The sequence below is a fragment of the Podarcis filfolensis genome (genome assembly GCF_964270895.1).
Source record: "Podarcis filfolensis genome assembly, chromosome: 5".
In the NCBI taxonomy this organism is placed as follows: Eukaryota; Metazoa; Chordata; class Lepidosauria; order Squamata; family Lacertidae; genus Podarcis; species Podarcis filfolensis.
In genome coordinates, this window is record NC_139608.1 from 97,473,071 (window position 1) to 97,493,038 (window position 19,968).

General features: G+C 42.9%; 1 protein-coding gene across 9 annotated transcripts in view; it reads right to left on the bottom strand.

Moving 5' to 3' along the window:
• PHF21B (PHD finger protein 21B) overlaps positions 1-17,106 on the bottom strand; it is a 176,860-nt gene extending 159,754 nt beyond the window's left edge. The window contains exons 1-3 of one of the 9 annotated variants that reach the window (XM_083615696.1): positions 16,719-17,098; positions 16,197-16,229; positions 15,805-15,870 (exon numbers count right to left, since the gene is read on the bottom strand). In XM_083615696.1, coding sequence (XP_083471822.1) covers positions 15,805-15,870; positions 16,197-16,229; positions 16,719-16,772 — 153 coding nt within the window. In that variant the 5' untranslated portion in view covers positions 16,773-17,098. Of the gene's footprint in view, positions 1-15,804; positions 15,871-16,196; positions 16,371-16,718 lie in introns of those variants that run through there. The other 8 variants (XR_014548625.1, XR_014548626.1, XR_014548627.1 and 5 more) reach the window with 8 other exon arrangements.
• Positions 17,107-19,968: the final 2,862 nt, after the last annotated feature.

Consider the following 19,968-nt stretch of genomic DNA (forward strand, 5'->3'; position numbering starts at 1 on the left):
GTGAGGCAGTCTAAAGTTTATTTAATCAAGCATTTGTGTTACACCCTATCTGGGGTATCTTATGTTTCCATAGAAGCAGGTACTTGATGCAGATGGAAAGGTATTCTGCACATACTTAAGGTGACTCTAAGTTTTATTATTATTATTATTATTATTATTATTATTATTATTATTATTATTTCATGTTTTCTAGGACTGAGCAATGGTACTGCAACGAAGACCCTAGACTTTAGTGAACTCTGGCTCAAATTAAGTCTTAAAGCTTTGACTCCATGAGCAGGGTCAACTTCTCTGCTCGGCATTCTAGTTTGGCCAGACCTACATCAGTCAGGTCGCTCTGCGTTCTGCATTAAGGGCCAGCCCCATGACATTTTGACATCATTAGACTATGGGGATGAACTTGAGAATGAGCATGCAGCAATAACAGGACCAGTCAACACGTTTTCACTTTCTGAAGAGTCTATTCTCTTCCTCAGGGTGACACGGTACAATTTGGGGAGAGGGGGCATTACTGCAGACATACCATAATGTATGAGGCAATATTTGCCTTTTAAACTTACGTACATGCTGTATGGAGCACAATATGCATAGGTAATGAGGGATCAAAGTTCATATCTAACACCACAGGGATGTACCACAGGTACATACAGGGTACCCACAAATCTTGTAACTTGCAAAACAATCTGAAAATGCTAATAAAGGCCAGACCTCAAGCTTGGAGCTCTCGTTACTGGAGCTCCTAAAAGGAAGCACCTGACTCCTGCCTAGTTAGGAGACCACTTGGAGTCAGATGTAAGCCACTCTGAGACTTCTGGAGGAACAGTAAAATGCAAAGAAAGAAAAATACATCTGATGGTCTGCACAGTTTGAATTGCATATGATTTTTTTTTCATTCATCAGCCATTGTTTTTATCATCATTAATGTGTCTGGTACTGTATGGAATACTGTAATGACAAGAAAAGATTGGTCCCTGGCCTAATGAATTGCAATCTAGAATGTGACTCAGAGAAGGTCATAGAGGGAGGAGAAGGAAGGGGCAGGGATAAAGAGGGGAAGAATCTACCTTTGGAGAAGGGCTTCATGGAAAAGGTGTGTTTTAAGCAGCAATGTAACAAGAGAGGAGCAGCTTCAAATGGAAAAGAATGGAAGAGTCATTTTGAAAAGCAGGACATTTGGGGCAGCTTCAGAGCAGAGTGCAGGAAATGGAGAAGTGAAATGTAGGGGTTTCACACGATACTAAAATTAGCATGAACAATCCAATTTCTGTAGAATTGATCTGGGGAAAAGAGAAACAAACAGTCACCTGAAAAGTGAGTGGATAATTTTCCTGTTATTGCCTCATTCAGAAATCATTACCTTAATACCAAAATTCTTCCTACTGAATGCCAAATTTTAATTTTTGATGACTTTTGTCAAATTTGACACCTAAATGCCCCACTGGAAGCAATATCTGTTTAAAAAAACTAATATGAAAGGCAAGTGGGCAACTTACAGAAAGCTGTTACCCGAGATGGAAAACCAATTGAAAATGAAAAAAATTCAAGAGATAAGACACCTATTAACAGATTGGTTATAATATCACCAATTAAATGACATATTTAGGAGTGATAAAGGAGTGGGTTTGGGGAAAGAATTTTCAAGGTTTGAAAAAAGAATTATTGGAGAATAATGAGAAATTATTATCAAACATTTATAAGCTACTGTTAGACTGGGACACTAAAGATGAAGAAGTTAAAGCTGTAGATACACTGGGCAAAAGATGTGGGTTACAATATATCTTTTAATTTATGGGAGAAGTTGTGGAAAGGGGATTTAAAATTTACGGCTTGTTGTACATTGAAAGAAAACTACATGAAAATGAGGTTGTTGTTGTTTGTTTAAAAAAGAAACTATGACCACAGTATTTAGCTGCCTGTTTCCAGCTCTGCATATCTATGATTGCATGAAACATCTTTCCAGAGGTAGGATGCATTATCTTACTTTCCCACTTTTGGAGCCTGGCAAATTCTGTTAAGCTACATAGTTCAAGAAACTAATAATTATTCTTATATCTGTGTACTTCACCAGTGTTATCTTGATGGAATCCTTACAGCAACCCTGTAGGATAGGTATAAGAGCACTAGCCCATATTGGGAAAGGAGGCCTAAGGATGAGAGAGATTCCCTTATTGAAAACTATGCACAGAATTTTTGGAGCAAAAGGAGTGAGAACTGGGATGCTCCTGATCTGCACCACTATGCTACTGCTACGCTAACTAAGCTTGGCTAGGAGTAGCTCAGTTTTCCCTTTTACTTTCCTCCATCATTGAACCTGTTTCAGGCATCACAATCTTCCTTCCTTCATTTTCTGCCCAGTCAGAGCGGCTGGGGAAACCCAGCCAGATGGGTGGGATATTATTATTATTATTATTATTATTATTATTATTATTATTATTATTATTATTATTCAGTGTACAGGGATGTAAAGAGGAACAAGCCTCAATATTACTCATGCATTCCTTTACATATTAATATGCAATGAGAACTTGTGCATGCCCGCTATTCAGATTTCATGTTCCCCCTTTAAAAAAAGAAAAATCTCCAGCACGCAGGGTAGCATCTTCATCTCAGAACTTTTCGTGCTCCATTGCAGCCTTACGCGGCTGTTGCTCACACCTTCAATTGATGATCCATTGTGATTAAGCATGTCTCTCCATATGCGTGGGAAAGCATGGTGGGGAGATGAATCCTGAGTGTCTCTAAAAAGTGAAATGCTGCACTCCTACACTCAGTTTGGCATACTAAAATTGTCCGCTTTTCACCAGCCTTGGTTATATTATTCATGCAGACTGCACTTAGCTTCCCATTGTTCCTGCTCTCATTGTTAATAAATGAGTCTTTGCTTCATCCAGGACTGGAACCTCCTTTAAGAACCACCCTCCATCCCAACAAAGTAGATGCTTATTAGCTTCAACTCCATTTAATTCATAGAGAGCTCTATGTGTAGTTGTGCTTCTGGAAACAATGTCCCTTCCATGTATTCTTTAGGATCAGAAATACAATGTAAATTTAGCCTTTGCTGAAATAGGCTGCCCAAGTTTCTATTTGCTTCTTTCAAAGTTGCAGCAAGATTTTGATAAATTGGGGGCTGGAGGGGGACGGAGAGGACAGATTTCATTGGAAGGGCAACATCACAGCAAGGTTCCTCATCTTGGCTATACCGTATTCAAGATTTAAGTGAATAAAGCTGTGACTTAAAAGCATTTGTTATAGTTTCTTCTTATACCTCATAGCAAACAAAGCTACAGATTGTGCTAACCAGAAAGTTAGTGAACCGTGTTCACAGTGTGCTTTGCTTCAATTGAGTTTAAATTCCTCCTTGGCCACTAAGCTTACTTTAGTAAACTTGTGTCCGGTCACTATCTTTTAGTCTAACCTGCTTTACAGGGTTGTTGTAAGGCTAAATCAGGCTTCCTCAAACTCAACTCTCCAGATGTTTTTGGCCTACAACTCCCATGATCCCTAGCTAGCAGGACCAGTGGTCAGGGATGATAGGAACTGTAGTCTCAAAACATCTGGAGGGCTGAGTTTGAGGAAGCCTGGGTTAAATGATGTGGAGATTATGTACATTGATCTGAGCTCTCTGGAGGAAGGTATGGGGTAAAAATGAAATAAAAAGGTGTTCCAGCTGTTTCTGACAAAGAGTGCACTCAGGCCTTACTCTGCAGTATATTTTTTAATGGTTTTAAATGGTTACTATCCAACACACCAGTCTACACCACCTTTATTTGTAGACACGGCTGTGTGATGGCCCATCTTTTTAAAGCTAACTGCCTTTTTGCTAGCCAGGCTGTAAATTTCATGATGGCTTTGCTTTTCAACCGTTCAGGTTGTAACTACTAATTCTGGCACTTGGGCAAGACCTTGATGCATTCTACAGCTTAAATTATTTTGGCAATCCAACTGTAAGTTAATAAAACAAGGGAATGAATTGTAAAAGAGAAGAATAAGTTAATCACATGGCAACTTAATCGCTTTGAGCTTCAAAGGACATCCCACTACTGAGGTTCAACTATCGAAGCAGAATCCCAGGGGCTGAGAAAGAAATGGAACTGTGTTTAGTGAAACGCCTGTATTTTGTGGTTAAAATGAGTGATTTCCCTCCCCCATTCTAAATCAGCCAACTGGGTTCTCTCACATGCACAGAGGTTTGGGAGAGAGATAATGATCGCATAAACCATCTAGCAAAGACAACCAGGATCAAAATGTATATCTAAAATTTTGTTTCAACATAAAACTATATGTCTAAATCAAGGTTCCCAGCTCACACATGCGTTTTCATGGAAACCTAAAGTTATTTGCCTATAATCAAATGCTAAGGGAAGACACTGAGCAATTTGCCATTGCTCAAACTGAGCACAAATGCACTTGATAACTTTTGCACCTCTCTTACCTTGTTTGCTGTGTCTGATGTATACAGTGAAAGCTAAATCAAATGTTTTGTGTACTAGCCTATGTGCCCTTCAAAAGGGGAGGTCACTTTGGTGTAATTTCCCCTCCCCCATCTCCTCTGCCAGGGTGACAGTCTGATCATTGCTACTCCTGTGTCAGTTCCGAATATTACTGAGTACAGGGGGAAATATGACCCAGCGTTCATGTTCCACATTAGTCTGATTCAATCAAATGCCTTTCTCCTCTTTTCATTTTTGAACAAAAGCTCTCTGAAGACAAGGTTTGGCCAACCTTAATCATGCTGAGTAACGTTTTGCTACTTGATTAGTGCCAGTGAAATCATGGAGTTGACTGCTTGATTTGACGCTCTGAAGGTAAGGCTCCTGAACCATAAATGCTTCCAAATCAACTGTGTTTCAAAAGAGCTGAAAAGTGTCAGTTTTACAAATGTGCACACCCACACGCAAAGCAGAATCTACAACTGGAAGATACGTTTACATTTTAAATCATAGGGTGCTTGCAGTAAAAGGAGAAAGGGATTATAAATGTCCCAGATGTTGTATTCAAATCAGTTTTAGCGCAGAAGAAAGGGATTAAAATAAACCCACTAGGAGTTGATAATAAATAATCAAGGAACCCAGAAACTGATGTGCCCCGTGAATATAAGCTGATGCCGGGAAGAAGGAAAGGTGGGGGGAGGGTGTTCAGATGAAAGATGAATGCAAGCAAGCCTGTTCATTTTAAACCCGGTCCCCATTCAGAATCCTCAGCCCTGCCTCTGCTCCTCCTAACATAGCAAGCAAAGCACAGTCTCTAAGATAGTAAATGCCGTTTTCATCAAATAACAAGGCAGAGCACATACAAATGAACCAATCAGGGGGTTTGAGTGAGCTATCAGTGCTAGGAAGCAGCTAGTCTGCATATTCCAGTTGAGTCACCACAGAGAAGAAAGTAGAAGTGGGGGTGGTGAAAAGGGAGAAAATAAATTACTGTGTGCAACTCCATCTGCAAACTGCTTCTCCCGCACTGGTATGTAATAAAATGTGTTGCTAAGATACGAGCTACTAAAGAAGTTCATTAAAGGACACTTTAAACAAAGCTGCCAGACTCTTTTCCCTTTAAAGACTGCTTATTTTGTTCTGTCCCTTATGATTATAATTAGATCATCTATATGAGGATTGCACTTCATTCAAGCCTACTCAGCAAAGAATGTTAATAAACCCACGTAAATAAGGCATGTGCACATATGATCTCTCTTTCTCTCTGTCTGTGTGTACCGGGTAAGTGTATGTGTGGTTTGTGCATGAATATGAGTTATGGATGTTTGGCAGGTGGCAGAGTAATAGAAACATTAGAGGTTCAATGCTTTTAAAAATAATAAAAAAGAGGAATACATCTCTGCAGTCACCTCTTTCCTACTTATTCTTCTACTTTAGATTTTTCCCAATACCTTACTTTTATACACTGTGCCCATACCTTTTCAAAATATATATCTTAGCTTCAGTAAACTGGAACACCATGGATAAGTTTGGCAACAGCATCAATGTTCTGTGCTAGAGTTCATGCCAAAGACTGTATTATATTGCATTCAGTGGCTCCCAATTAGCTAAATACTTATCACCAGCCCACAAAATGTCCTAGATGTTTAAGCATTAATGCTATAGGCCATTTGAACCAAAGTTTTGTTGTCAAAGAGGCTCTGAGTTTATCAACACAGTCTTAGGTCTGTTGATTTTTGTGGGTCTACTCTGCATATGACTTTCACTGGAAATCACCCAAGATCCTTAGAGGTTTGATTTGAGGGAGAGGATAGGGAGAGGAATGAAACATCATTCCCAGAGGGATTTACATTTTTTAAAAAATACATTTTTCAATTCAATTGCTATGTTTTCTTTTAGGGGTCTTCAATCTATATGAAATTATAAACAAAATTATGTGCATGATGTGATTCTGCTCGAACAGAGAAAAGGCACCGAGTGTGGTACAGGTACAGAATCCAGCTTCCTGAAAGCTTCAATTTTTTTGTTTTAAAAATAAGGTTTCTAGTCCTTAAGTCTGTGAAGAAATAACTGAAAGTAAGAGAAATAATACAAATGGGCTATTTTGCATAATGTATACAGGCCACAGAATGAAACATTCATTGGAGAGGAATTTGTACATTTTCCCTTGAAGAGGTATCTATAATCACCTGCCATGTTAAAAACAGTTTCTTTTGTATTTCAGTTACTAGTAAATATTAGATATATTTTAATTATACCTTTCAAACTCACTTATGTGAGCATATTACCTTTCTGCTTGAATGAGATCAGGAGAATTATACACAAGGAGGGAGTCCTGACTTGCATTTCTAAATCAGTCATCCCTTCTCATCTTTTTTATAGAGAAAATCTTCAACTCACCAATAAATCTTTAAGCAATCTCTATTCGTTCAAAGAGCTCCAGAAAGTGGAAATTACAGAAAATACACTTTAAGCTGCACTGCATGTGAAAGGTATCAATGTTCTCATTTGACTTCTGTGACTAAAAATGCAATGCACCTCCTTTTAAAAAGGAAAACTTTTGGTAACCCATTTTTATGGTCCACTATTGAATGGAAAAGCAAATCCTTTCCAGATTACAAATAAAAATATTGCATCTCTCACAGAGGGAATAAGTCACTGTTAATGTAAGGAAGAAAATCATTGAGCAGGGATTCAAAGTTTCTCTTTCAAGCCCAATTACATACTCCTGTTGATTAGATGTAAGCAATCAGCCAAATTTTACATCAAACATTCTGTAGCCACAACTGCTATATTTAAAATCCCTGGAGCCAATTTCAGCTGGGGTGGGGGTGGGGGAGAGCAATTTCTCAAACACTCAAATCAACACAGCAGATGATTCCTGCAGAGGCACAAAGCTTCCACTAGAGAGTTTCATATCCTTAGAGCAATCTCAGTCAGATCTTCTTCTGTTTTACTTTCTGTCAAGGAAAGCTTTTTTTCCCCCTTCCATCCTAACCTTGAGTTTCAGGTTTAGCTCTTCCAGGGTTAAAATGTATTATTTCATACAGGGTTTCCTTTGTTATATTAACCATAAGGGGTTGTGTGTGCTGTGTTGAAAGCACAGCATATATTAGATTTCAATAGGTGCTTACTATTGGCAGGCGGAGGTTGTAGCTAGAACTAAGCCCCATCAGCAATTTCATATGACACTCTAAAAATTGCTACTACATGACAATAAGTAGCTGATTCAAAAAGAAAGAAAGAAAGAAAGAAAGAAAGAAAGAAAGAAAGAAAGAAAGAGGAAGGAAGGAAGGAAGCTTAAGGAAGAATATTTTATAGACAAGTAATTTCTAATCATGGTGCTACTTTTAGCAAAAAAGACTTTTTAAAGTGTTAATTTTTTACTAAAGTTAATATAACTACCTAGTATATATATATTTTAAAATATACACCCCAATTTGCATTTCCACTGGATTCCTTTCGTATACATATCTTAAGTTTGCAGTATGGGCTGCATAATTTCTTGAAGGTACCGTATTTTTCACCCTATAGGACGCACTTTTTCCCCTCCAAAAATGAAGGGGAAATGTGTGTGCGTCCTATGGGGCGAATGCAGGTTTCGCTGAAGCCTGGAGAGTGAGAGGGGAGAGCCCCAGTGCCAGCCCCACAAGGTCGGGGGACAGAGGGAGGCGGAACGCCGCCATCCCGCTGTCTCCCGAAGTGGTTTGGAGGCTGACGGCGGGGAGACCCCGCCGCCAGCCCCGCAAACTCCGGGGACAGTGGGGAGGCGCAGCGCGTCTCCCCGCTGTCCCCGGACCTGATCTGAAGGCGGGCGGTGGGGAGAAGAGCGCTTCTCCCTGCTGCCTGCCCCGCAAGCTCCGGGGACAGCGGGGAGGCGCAGCACGTCTCCCCGCTGTCCCCGGACCTGGTCTGAAGGCGGGCTGCGGGGAGAAGAGCGCTTCTCCCCGCTGCCGGCACCACAAGCGCCTGGGGGGGAAATAAAAAATTTTTCCTTTATTCCCCCCCAAAAAAACTTGATGCGTCCTATGGGCCGGTGCGTCCTATGGGGTGGAAAATATGGTAAATTCTTGCAACTTCCTCCAAAGTACAGGGCTACAGTATCAGTTTATCATCTATAGACAAAATATCCTTATTTGACACCATGAAGCCATACAACTTGCTACTCTTTTTCTCAGTTAAAGATTGTGTATGCAATCCAGCCAAGATTAAGGAATTTAAATCTGACTGGGAAATTGTTTAAACAATTGCTTAAATCTCACACAGAAATCAGTGGGACTAAGATTTCTGAACTGAGAGATAGCTCTGACCAAAAGGCGTTTACAATGAGATAGTGCCACATCATTTATTAGATATAACAAAATCAGTCAATACCCACCCGCTACTAGTGCAATCATAAAGGACCTGCCAGCACAGATCGACAATAGCACTGATACCATTTCCCAAACTCTCATAGAAGATGGAATAGAAAACTCATAGAAGATGGAACAAAACTGAGGGCAACCATTCAACAAAGCAGCAGTGATACTGGACGGGTTAAGAAAAAAAATGCTTGAGTTGGTCACAATGGTCTCAGCTCCATGCTGAGGCTTTGGCTACGTTGCTATGTTTCAGCTTAATTGAGGTTTTTGAGCAGAAGTTAGCTGACCATCTGTCATGGATGCTTTAGCTGTGGGGGTTGGACTAGATGACTCTTGGGGTCCCTTCCAAGTCTACAATTCTATTATTCTATGAAGTAAGAGGGACTTATCTCATAGGGCTGATACAGCAATAATTGGGCCAATGAAACATTCTTGCCTGCTCCAAAGCTTATCTAAATAAAGCTTTAAGTCCTCATGACTTCAGTGGGAAACATTTTACCACATGTTCAACTCTTTTTATACAAGTCAAAACTCTTGGGTCCATGAGCTCTTTGGATCCCAGCTGCAAAGAAATAAATGCCCAGCACCTTTTGCTACTTCATACATGGATATAATTTTCTTTTACAAACCTACATCATCAAATACAACTTCTTGGAACTTCCTGTTCCTCCATTTCTTCTTTGGCCACACTACCAATATGACCTTCCCTTTTCTTTCTTGGATTAAGCTCTATGTGAATCAAATTATTAAACCAACGGAAGATCCATTGAAACAGGACTATTCTTCACCTAGAGTTGCAAGGTCAAAAACCTATTCTGGGTTTCTATAGCCTCCTGAAACAAAGGACAGTCCCTTAATCACAGCCTTATTGATCACCATACTGGACCTAATGTTTGGTAGGGCTGTATTCAAAAGAAAATTGTTCAAAATAAAGCAACATGTAGAAACACTAAAACTGCTCATGAATGCCACATTACCTGACTGATTTAGCCAGAGTCCTATGCAAAAAAATTAAGCTGGAAATTAAGGTTTGCTATCTGTAGGCCTGAAAATATACTGAAAGAATAATTGCTAAATGGTGCATGATCTAAGATTAGGTCCCTACAAAATGCAGCACACACAACAAGTTTTTTCAGTGCTCATGCTATCCTACCATCAGCTGTTCAATAATCAGTTTTGACTCACTGCAGATTAGCTGTCCTCAACATGTAACAGGTAGCAAATATCTTTAAGCATTAAACAAGAACAAATTCTAAACAGCATTGTTGCTAGAATTCCTTTTTCTGAACAGACAAAGACATTGCAAGGAAAACATTACTAAATCACAGAGATAATCATCATAGTCAGTTCCTCTAATGAGGCATCATGGGATTACTGGAGTTATTATAAGAGTCATCTTATTGAAGAAATTCAAAGTTAATTGAAATCAATTGTACTGTTCTGACAGCAGGTGTTTTAAGTGGCTAAGATATCAAAGCGAACTCTTTAAAGCAGTTACAACAAATGTTACATTCACTTTTCTCAACCTCTAGCACTTCCACGTGAAGAACTACAATTCCAGTTTGCTGTGTGGTGTTTTTTAAAGCAATCTTTCTTCTGCCATCAAGGTTTCTATGGAACAAAAACTGGTCAAAATATATTTCACTGCAGTGGATGGCCTGAAGTTCATCTGCTTCAGGGGTTTATAGAAGGGGAAATTGTTATCCTTAGCGGAATTTCAAAAGTTCAATGATTTGATTTCCATTTTGGCAACTATTTTTCCCAATGAGGTGCCAAATCTTGTCACAACTATATAAAACAAAGAAAATGTTTAGCTGCAAATGTATAAAATGCATTCTCTCGGTCATCCTCTATTTGCAAGTAAGGTATTGGTCACGATCTGAGTGGTTCCACTCTACAGTATACATAGAAGACTTTCCTCCTTATAGAAGAGCACATGAAGTCTCTGCACACACAGAGCTCTGGATCATGGCTCCATCTTCTATTTCATTGATACTTACATTATCTACTTTATTTCATGCCTAACCAAAGGAATCGCTGAGCTCCAGCAAAAGTCATTAATTTCTGCTGAAACATGTGTAAACTGTGCTGCCATTCCAAGACACCACCTAGCTACCTTTGATTTGAAAAGCCCAGCAAAAACAACCCCTTGGAACAGATAATATAATACGCTCCATCAAAGATATAATTTGCCTACACATTCCCAGTGCTTAAGAAGAGCACCTTAATTCCGAGAAGTCTAATGCATCCCAAGAACCTACTTCCAGTCAGATCATAAACACCAAATGACAGTCAACAATTTAATTCCAGATATGCTACCCTCAAAAGGCAAAACCAGCAATAACACTATCTTGGAAGAGTCTGTCAGAGACTAATGTTGATTTCTATGTAGGTAGTAAATTACAGCAAAGAAATGAAGCAGCGCCCAAGTGAATGGCATATACATAATGCCTCTCAGGAAGACATATTTTTATTGCTGTGCTTCTCTGAATCGAGGGTTCATCAGCAATGAAAACACAGCAAGTCTTCCACATGCTCACTGCTGATTTCCAAGATCTGCTTTACGAGTCAATACTAATGTCAGGTTAGAGTTTAACTGTGCAATTATTAAGTAGGCAGTTCAAAAAAAAGGCAGCCAGAGGAGTTAAGGGATGCCTAGTAAGCCCAGGCAAACATGCAGCAGTGTGCTTCAGATGTGCATTTAAAAGGACAATGCTGCTTTTCAGTGAAGGCCTTTTATTTACATATACATGCTTGTTCCTTGACAGTATAGATAAAAATGTTACAGCTGTTCTGTAGGTGATGGGGATTCAAGGTGTAAAAGCATTGGACCAACTAATGGAGTCTTCACACATCATATCTTGTTAAAGAAGAAGTAAACCCATTCTCAAATAGTATTACAATTCATCAGCATTCTGGAGGGAGGGGTAGAATATGCAGGTATACTAATGTTTGCAATAAGCAGAACCCACACTCTGGCTTTGACTTTGGGGACAAAACGCAAAATGAAGTATTGATTCAAGATGCATTGGGGGGGATTGCAATCCATCCTTGAAAATATTGCAGAAAGTATGTAAGTCTATAGGAGAAATTAAATTAAATTACTCCAGCTAAGTTGCATCCTATATAAATCCATTTTTAAAATTGGTAATATCCTCAAAACACTTCGCATTTGTTTTTGGAAACCCTGATTTTTTAAAAATAATAATAATAATGGATGAAGCCTATTAAATTAATCAGGTGGTCACAATAAGAATCTGATGCATGGAACAAAGAACAGAGAAGGATTTCTCCTAGCTTCACTTTACACCGAGGGGCAACAATCCAGCATGGCACAGCAAATAAATGGGATTTTTCTGTTCTCTACTTTCTACCCTGACTAGTGGTTGTGGTGGGACTCTGAATGTGGAGGCCACACTGTTAAGCCCCATTGCTGCCCACCAAGAGTTTGAGCTGGTCTCTAACACTGCAATGCCAAATGGGTCTGCGCACAGGGAAGTCAAATTGAGTTCAATGTAACACTATGTCCAACTAGGCATAGAGGAGTCTATCAGCAGTGGTGGTGCATGACAACAGCAATGACATCTAGTTGTACACTATGGAAGAATTGCAATGGTGTATGTTCCTCCTACATGGGAAGTTTATGGAGTGTTTTTGTCATGGTGTCCTGCTTCTCATAAGCATCTGGTTGGCCACTGTAATAACAGGATGCTGGAATAGATGAGCCTTTGGTCTGATCCATCACAGCTCTTCTTATGTTCTTATCTACGTGCAGCTAAGGTAACCTGAATCCAACCCAATGGCCATGGCCAATATATGTGGCTGGTATGGTTACACATATTCTATTTTCTCTTTCAATTAAAAATGAACACAAAACATGCATAAACACAGGGCCTCTGGGTTGGGCAGTCTTCATTCCCATTGATCCCAGATTAGCCCTGTTAAAGTCACTGGAGTTATGGACTGCAGCCAGAATTTCCATAGCATTTTCACCCAGTCACATTCATGAGTTCCACATTAGCAGAATGTAAAAATAAAAATGGTACCTGAAAGATATGGATGGGAATATGAATAACCTGTACAAGTTAAAACCACCATTCCTAATTCTACTTCCCAGAGGTCTGTTTAAATGTTTCACAGTGAACTCTGTGTCTTTTGGAATGGGGAGTCTGATTTAAAACATGAAATCCAAGCTCACATGCAGCAGTCCTCTTCCATGCGAGGCAAAAACGGGAGGGGAGCTTTGGACCTTTTCCTTGAAGAAATAACATTAATTGTATCAAAATCTGACTCCAGCAACTTTGTGATCTGTATTTAGGCTGAGGCTTTAAAACTCCTATCACTCTTCTCTCTGTGCAAAGGGAGATTTCCTATCTGGCCTCCAGAGGTGACAGTGTGCAGCACAAGAAGACACTGCATCAGCATCTGGTCTTATACCATTGTATAAGTTCTTGTTGCATAAAGCAGGCAGAGGAAGCCTGTCGATGGCATCTGCACTTTTCAATGTAAGTAGCAGTTGAATCCAAGGACTAGTTAGCTCATTGCATAATTTGGAACGGGGGGGGGGGGTCTTTTAGTGTAACACACAGGCATTGTTGACGATTTAGTTCACAAAGTGTTGCATGAGATTGTAAATGTCATCCTGCACCCAACAGCTGCATCGAACCCTAATTTTTGCAAGTATGTCTCTTTGCCTTATCTAAATTCCAGCATGGTACATAATAAACAGCTCACCAATTACTATCATCATAAAAATCTCAATAGCCTTGAAATAGTTGTTATAATGCAGAGAGGAACAATCACTTTAATGCAGTAAAACCAACCACCACTGACTATTTTCCTTTCAAAGACAGGAAAACATAAACAAATGTATTCTCGGCAGTGTGAGGCTGTTACCTTGCTTTAATAAATTCTCTACTCGGTGTAGTAGCAGAATCAAAATAGCACACTGTTTTACCCAACAAGAAAAAAGGACTAACTGCTCTAAGCTGCTGCTTCTGTGCTGCTTCCTTCCCCCACCCCCAAAGAAAAGAAACTATCTGATTTGATTCCATACAGTGATTAAACATCTTTGTGCTCTGCTGAGTAGGGTATTCTGTCCCCTCCCCCACTAAAAAAAATGGCATCAAAGCAATCAAAATGGTAATGTTAAGCATGAATGGGGGCCCCTCCCCCCGCCTTCAAACTCTGCAGACTTTTCTCCATGTCATGAAGAAACCAACACCCCTTCCTCACAAAATGGAAGCTTCCACTACCAAACTGAGCGAGCTGACAAATTCTGGGCTGCGATCAATCGGGACAGGGAGGGAGGGGCGGCGCTGGAAATGCTCGCACACATCCAGGCACAGGCAGATCAGATCTGCAGCCAACGTCGCCTCGGGCGCGCGTTCAGCGGGCGAGGATGAAAAATAGGCACGGCTTACTTTTTAACTTCCACCACAACTATATCTATGGAGCGGGAGGGGGCAATATTCCTTTCCTCTCTCCGTCCACCACCACCGGCTTCCTCCCTCCCCTCTCCCCGCCCCCCGGGTACGTATGGCCAAGACTCCTTGAGAGGCTGGAAAGACTGCTTTTAGGCCGGGGGGGGGGCGGAATCTGATCCAGGCGCTATTCCAAGTTTTGGTGCTGAAAGAACTGCTGCATTCCGAAGGAATCGCGATCGATTCAGCCGAAGGAAAAGGGAAAGGAGCTTGCGCGCTCTCGCTCTCTCCGCCAAAGGGGCTTTTGCAAAGCTGCAGGAGGAAGGGGGAGGGGAGGGGAGCCTGGCGAAAGTTGGCTTTTATGGGGGGCGGGGGGAGGGGAAAGGACAACCCGGCAAGCCATCGACTAGATTTCTAAGCCGCTGCGCGATTCGTGCATTGGAAGTACCGAAAGTCGAACGGGGCGGGGGGGGGCAGGGAAGGGGGCTCCTTGTATTGTGTGTGTGGTTGGGGGTGTGTGTGTGTGTGTCGTTTTAAAGCTCCAGAGATGCTCGGAGAGCTGCTGAGCGTGCCGTGGCATCTGTTCGTGGTGCTGAAACGCAGCAAATCCCCAGCCCCGCGCCATCAGCTGATCTGAACACCAACTCACAATGCGAGACAACTTTCTTTCAGCTTGGAAAAGGGGCGAGGGGAGGTGGGTGGGAATGGAGGGGAGGACGGGGGGTCCGTCATTGCCCCCACGCACACCAGGGTCGCCCGCTGCAAAATAAGAGACACCTTCACAGAGAAAGGCACAAAAAAGAAAGTTTGTTGGAAGGAAGGTGGGCGAGGGCATCTCTTTCTATAGTGTCTCCCTCCCCCCACTTTACCCCCCTCAGATTTGCCTAAGTAGACAAAGCTATGCAGGAGGGGTGCAGGGCTGTGTGTGTGTGTGTGTGTGTGAAAATGTATATACATGAACTCGATTCCGAAGCCAGCAGGTCAGATCAAGCCAAAGAAAGAAGACGCCAAGTGTGTGGAGTGGGGGGGGAGGGGAGAATATATATACACACACACACACATATATATATACATATCTGTATCTATGGAAGCAAAAGCAGCTTTCCAATCAAAACCAGCACTCAAGGCTTTCGAAGTGGGATCAGTCCCGTTATTCTCAACTCTCTGCTTTTGCACGTTGCAAGGGAGTGAAAACAAACTAAGCAGAAGACCAAATAATTTCCCATATTCCTAAAACATGTCGACCAACTCAAAATGGACGCCTCGGTGTGTGTGTGTGTGTGTGTGTTTTTAAAACGTCTAACTACAGCATATCTCTTTTTGTGTATTATGGTTATTAATATAAACACAGTGCCTGGCAAGGCAACAGAAAACTGGATCCTTCATCTTTAAAACCTTTTCTGACTTTAGGCTCCCTTTAGTAAACACGAGTGTTTTATTCACTGGTGCGGGTATTTTTTTTTCTTCCGGCCAACGCGGATTCTTTGAGAATGTTTAGAAAGTGCTTTGTAAAAGAGAGAGAGAGAGAGAGAAAGGAAGGAAGGACGAAACCCCATCCACAGACACATAACTGAATCGATTCATTCTTACTTGTTTTTCATTAAGAGCAGCTATTCTCGATTGCCTCTCATGGATTTGTTTCTTAAGATCACCGTTCTGTAAAAATGGCAATAAAATGCGGATTAGAGACCAAGTGTAAACTAAAGCCAATTCAGAAGAAACTTGCGCTTAGGAATTGTTCGGGGGCAAAAGCCCAACCGAAAGCATGCACAATAAGGAAAGGGGGTGGAAACAGAATAACCCCCTCAAGTAACAAAGCTCAGCCCGGTCTTCAAAATGAGATCTCTTACTGATAAACTTTCTCATCCTGCTGTCCCAGCAGAACTGCACTTAACACAAGAAAGCTAAAATACTGAAGAGGATGGGTTTTAAAAACACACACACTCAATACACACACACACACACAACAGATCTGCATTTACCTGTGGATCTTGCTTCATCTGTGCAACTAGTTTCTTTTTAAAAATGCCCCTTAAAAGAAGGAACTAGAAAGAGTTTCACGTGTAATGGATTTTTTAAAATGTGTGTGTGTGTGTGTGTGTGTAAGGGGGAGGGTGGGGGTCTGGAACAAAGAGGCAAGTAAACACAGCGAGTCAGTTTCAAGCAAAGCTCATAAATATTCAAGTCTCGTCCTAATCTCTCCAACACACATACACACACACACACACAAGTGCCAACCGCAATGTTAACTCCGGATCGCGACAACAGAGCCACACACACACACACACATGCCCAAACTCAGCCAAACAAGCCGGAAAACTACTTTGGTGAAGTGGTCCACCCGGTGAAGGGCAGCGGAGGGAGGCTCCCGGAGACTCTCCTCTCTCCCTCCCGCGACTCTCCTGCCCCCGAGACCCCCCCCCCGGTCGAGAGACCCTGCGACAAGGAGAGCCCGCCGCTTTCCGAGCCCCTTTCGGGCGGCCAGCCTCCGTCTCTCTCATTACCTGGTGACACGGGATTTCCACTTTTAACGCCTCGGGCAAGCGGCGCAGCTCCATCCTTCCAACTTGCGAGGCACTTTTCGCCCACTTTCCAATCCCCGCGAAGTTTGGTGGCTTTTCCTCTCCCCTCACCCGCCCCGCTTGGCGAGGAGAAGCCACGGCCGGCGAGGCGAAGCGGCGACCCCCGGAAAAACGAAGGCGAGGGGCTTCCACACGCCCCCCCGTCAAAAAGCGATCACAACAATCGAAAGAAACAACTAGTCAGGCTGCAAAGCAAGTTCTTTGCCTCTTTGCTGAGGGACACGGACAAATCACTCACTTTCCGCCAAACTGGGGGGGAGGCTGCCCCCCCGGCCGCCCCCCCGGCCCACTCTCCCCATGGCCCCTCGGCCGCCCCCGCTCCGCCCAGGACCCGATTAATGGCCTCGCGCAGCGCCGCCGCCGCCCCGCCAATGGGGGCCGAGGAGACTTCCAAACGGGAGGGACTATATTTCCTCCGAGTGCGCGCCTTGATTTCACTTTGCCTCGGGAAAAGTTGTGCCACGGCTGCCAATGCTAATTCGGAGTTGCCCGGATGGAGCGAGGCAGGGCGGGGGGAGGAGGAGGAGGAGGAGGAGGCGAGAGGGAAGGAGCCCCCGCTCGGAGCATGCGCGGGAGCGGCGGCAGAGGGAGACCCGGCGAGAACAACGGAGGGATGGAGAGAAGTTCGAGTCCCGACGAGCCTGTGGCCCGGGAGGCGCTGCGGGGATGCTCAGCCCGAAGAGAGCTGTCAAGCCCTGGCCGCGAGGGGGATGCCCGGGCTGGCCTGCCTCTCTTGCACAGCCCGGGGCTCCTTGCTGCCTCGGAAGCCCCCTCTCTCCGCAGACAGGCACCGAGAGAGAAGCCAGCCTTGACTGAGGGCCTCCTGCCCCCTCTCGCACAGCCTCCAGTGGAAGACTTTTCATGGGACCAGGGCAGTGGATCAGAAGGAAAAATGGCTCACACCACACCAATTTTTTAATTGCTAATTGGAAAGCAAAAGGAAACAACTCGTGGCAGTGCTTGATTTTTAACATAGACCACAACTACTTTATAATGGGGCATCCAGGAAGTATAAAACGATGCAGCTACGTGAGAACATGAATCATTTCCAAAATGTAATATTGACTGTCCTTGAATCTTCCCACACTTGCCATCCTCTCCTGCCACACCCTTTGAGAAGCACTGGACGAGGAGTTCCCATCGCCAGCTGCCAATCAGCAAATGTGGTGGAATATCGCCCTGTGCCAGTCAACCCTTTTGTCCCCTCCCCACCCAGCCCATCTCTTAATCCTGCCCCTTCCACGTACCTAGGTTTCCCCTTCATTCTTTACATGGCCATTCTGTGGGAGGCCAAGTGCCTGCCTTCCTTGACCATGTGGCTGAGGCAGGGCCAGCCAGGTTGTGCAGCAGGGGGAAGGGACCCTGCTTCAAGTGGGGCCTTCAAGAGCGCACCTAGAGAGAGGCAGGAGTGGCTATCCAAATAGTGCAGCAAGACTATCAGTGTTGGCGCTCGGAGCTGGAGCGTGTTGACATTTGCAGCAAAACGTCTGCTCAGAGCTAGGGGGGGGGTCATCAGCGCACTTTCTCCCTCCCTCTCATTCCACAAGTTTTACTCTCTGGATGTTAGGGAGCACTCATGTGCAGCCTCTTTAAGTGATAAATAGAAAAAAGTAACATCCAAAGCAACCCAGAATTGTTCACCTCGCCTATGCAAACATCCCACTTTTTATAGTGGTTTGTGGAGCTTTACCAGTTTAATAATATTTATTTATTGATATCTCACCTTTCCTCCGAGGAGCTCCAGGGGGCACCCTCCCTATTTTACCCTTGCGACAACAACCCTGTGAGGTCTGGCTGAGAATGAGTGACTGCTCCAAGTCACCCATTGAGCTTTGTGGCTGAGCGGGGATTTGAACCCTGGTCTCCCACTCTAACCACTACACCACACAGGCTCTCCAATACTGGTGTACCTTGCAGAATTGAGAAAATGGGGGGCCACTAGGTGGCGCATTGGAAGATGGCTGACAATAACATCTCTCTGACCCACACGAGGTAATTTGGAGGCTATGATGGGGGTAATTAGCCTCCTTAACCCCCCCCCCAGAATGGTGGGGGGGACGGCCCTTGCCTGCTGTGCCCTATACCACCCCCGAATTTGTGGGGGTGGGGGCACTAGGCACAAAGCCCTCCTGTGGGATTCCGGCACTCCTGGACGCCGTCCCTGATTTGCGCCGCTAGTTGCAAGCATCTTCAAAAGAAACAATTTGGACGAAATAAATTGCACATGCTTCAAGGAAAAAGGGGAGTAAAGACTGCTGACAGAAGAGATCTCTGATAACAAGACAAGAATAAAATATGAGAAGATACGTTAAGATACGGTATGACTGAGGGGGGAGGGGGGGAAAAACCTGCCCTCCTTTTTCTTACGTGATTTAACAAGAATCCCCTCCCCTAATGAGTCAGAAACTAAGGACTTAAGCTGTGGATTTAAGGCTGTGTGGAGATAAACTTTCAAACCAAAGCAATGTTTCAAGATGAAGTTGGAAAGCTAAGAGTTTTGGAATGACACAGTTAAAAATGCCGTCGCCATTTTGGGAGGCATTGTTGGAGCTCTTGGGTCTGGGAGGAGAAAGAGAGAAATAGAGTTGTTTACATATCATGGATCAACTTCTCGGTGGGACTTAAGAGCGACAAATGCCAAATTGAGAAAATGAATGCAAAGTGTTGTGAACCTGCTTTATAAATGTTAAGTATGAATACCATTAATATCTAAATACAGCACTTCCAGATAGGCAGGTAAAAGGACAGGAGACCTTGTGGGAGCTGTTTTGGTTGGTGAGTTATAATGAAACAAGGAAATTTAGATAATTAAAATGCCCTCCTAGTAAGGAGTGATAACTTTGTTTTTGGAAATCTCACATTTTCTTAAATATCTCAAAAAGACACCTATTTTGAAGTTTTACTAATATACAGAATAAAATTTAATCTGCATGGTTAGTGAGCAGAGTCAACTAAAGTATTAGAGGCAACTGAAAGTTTGTCTAAATGAGAATGGAAAGGAACACAAAGTTTGGCAAAAGAAATGCAAACTAACACTAAGGGATGCAAAAAATAAAGAAAGAAAGAATTTGAGGAACATATTGCTAAAAACAACGTTCAACCATAAAAAAAAATATTTAAATACATTAATAGCAGGTGACAGACTAGGGACGCAACCAATGCACCTGCACTG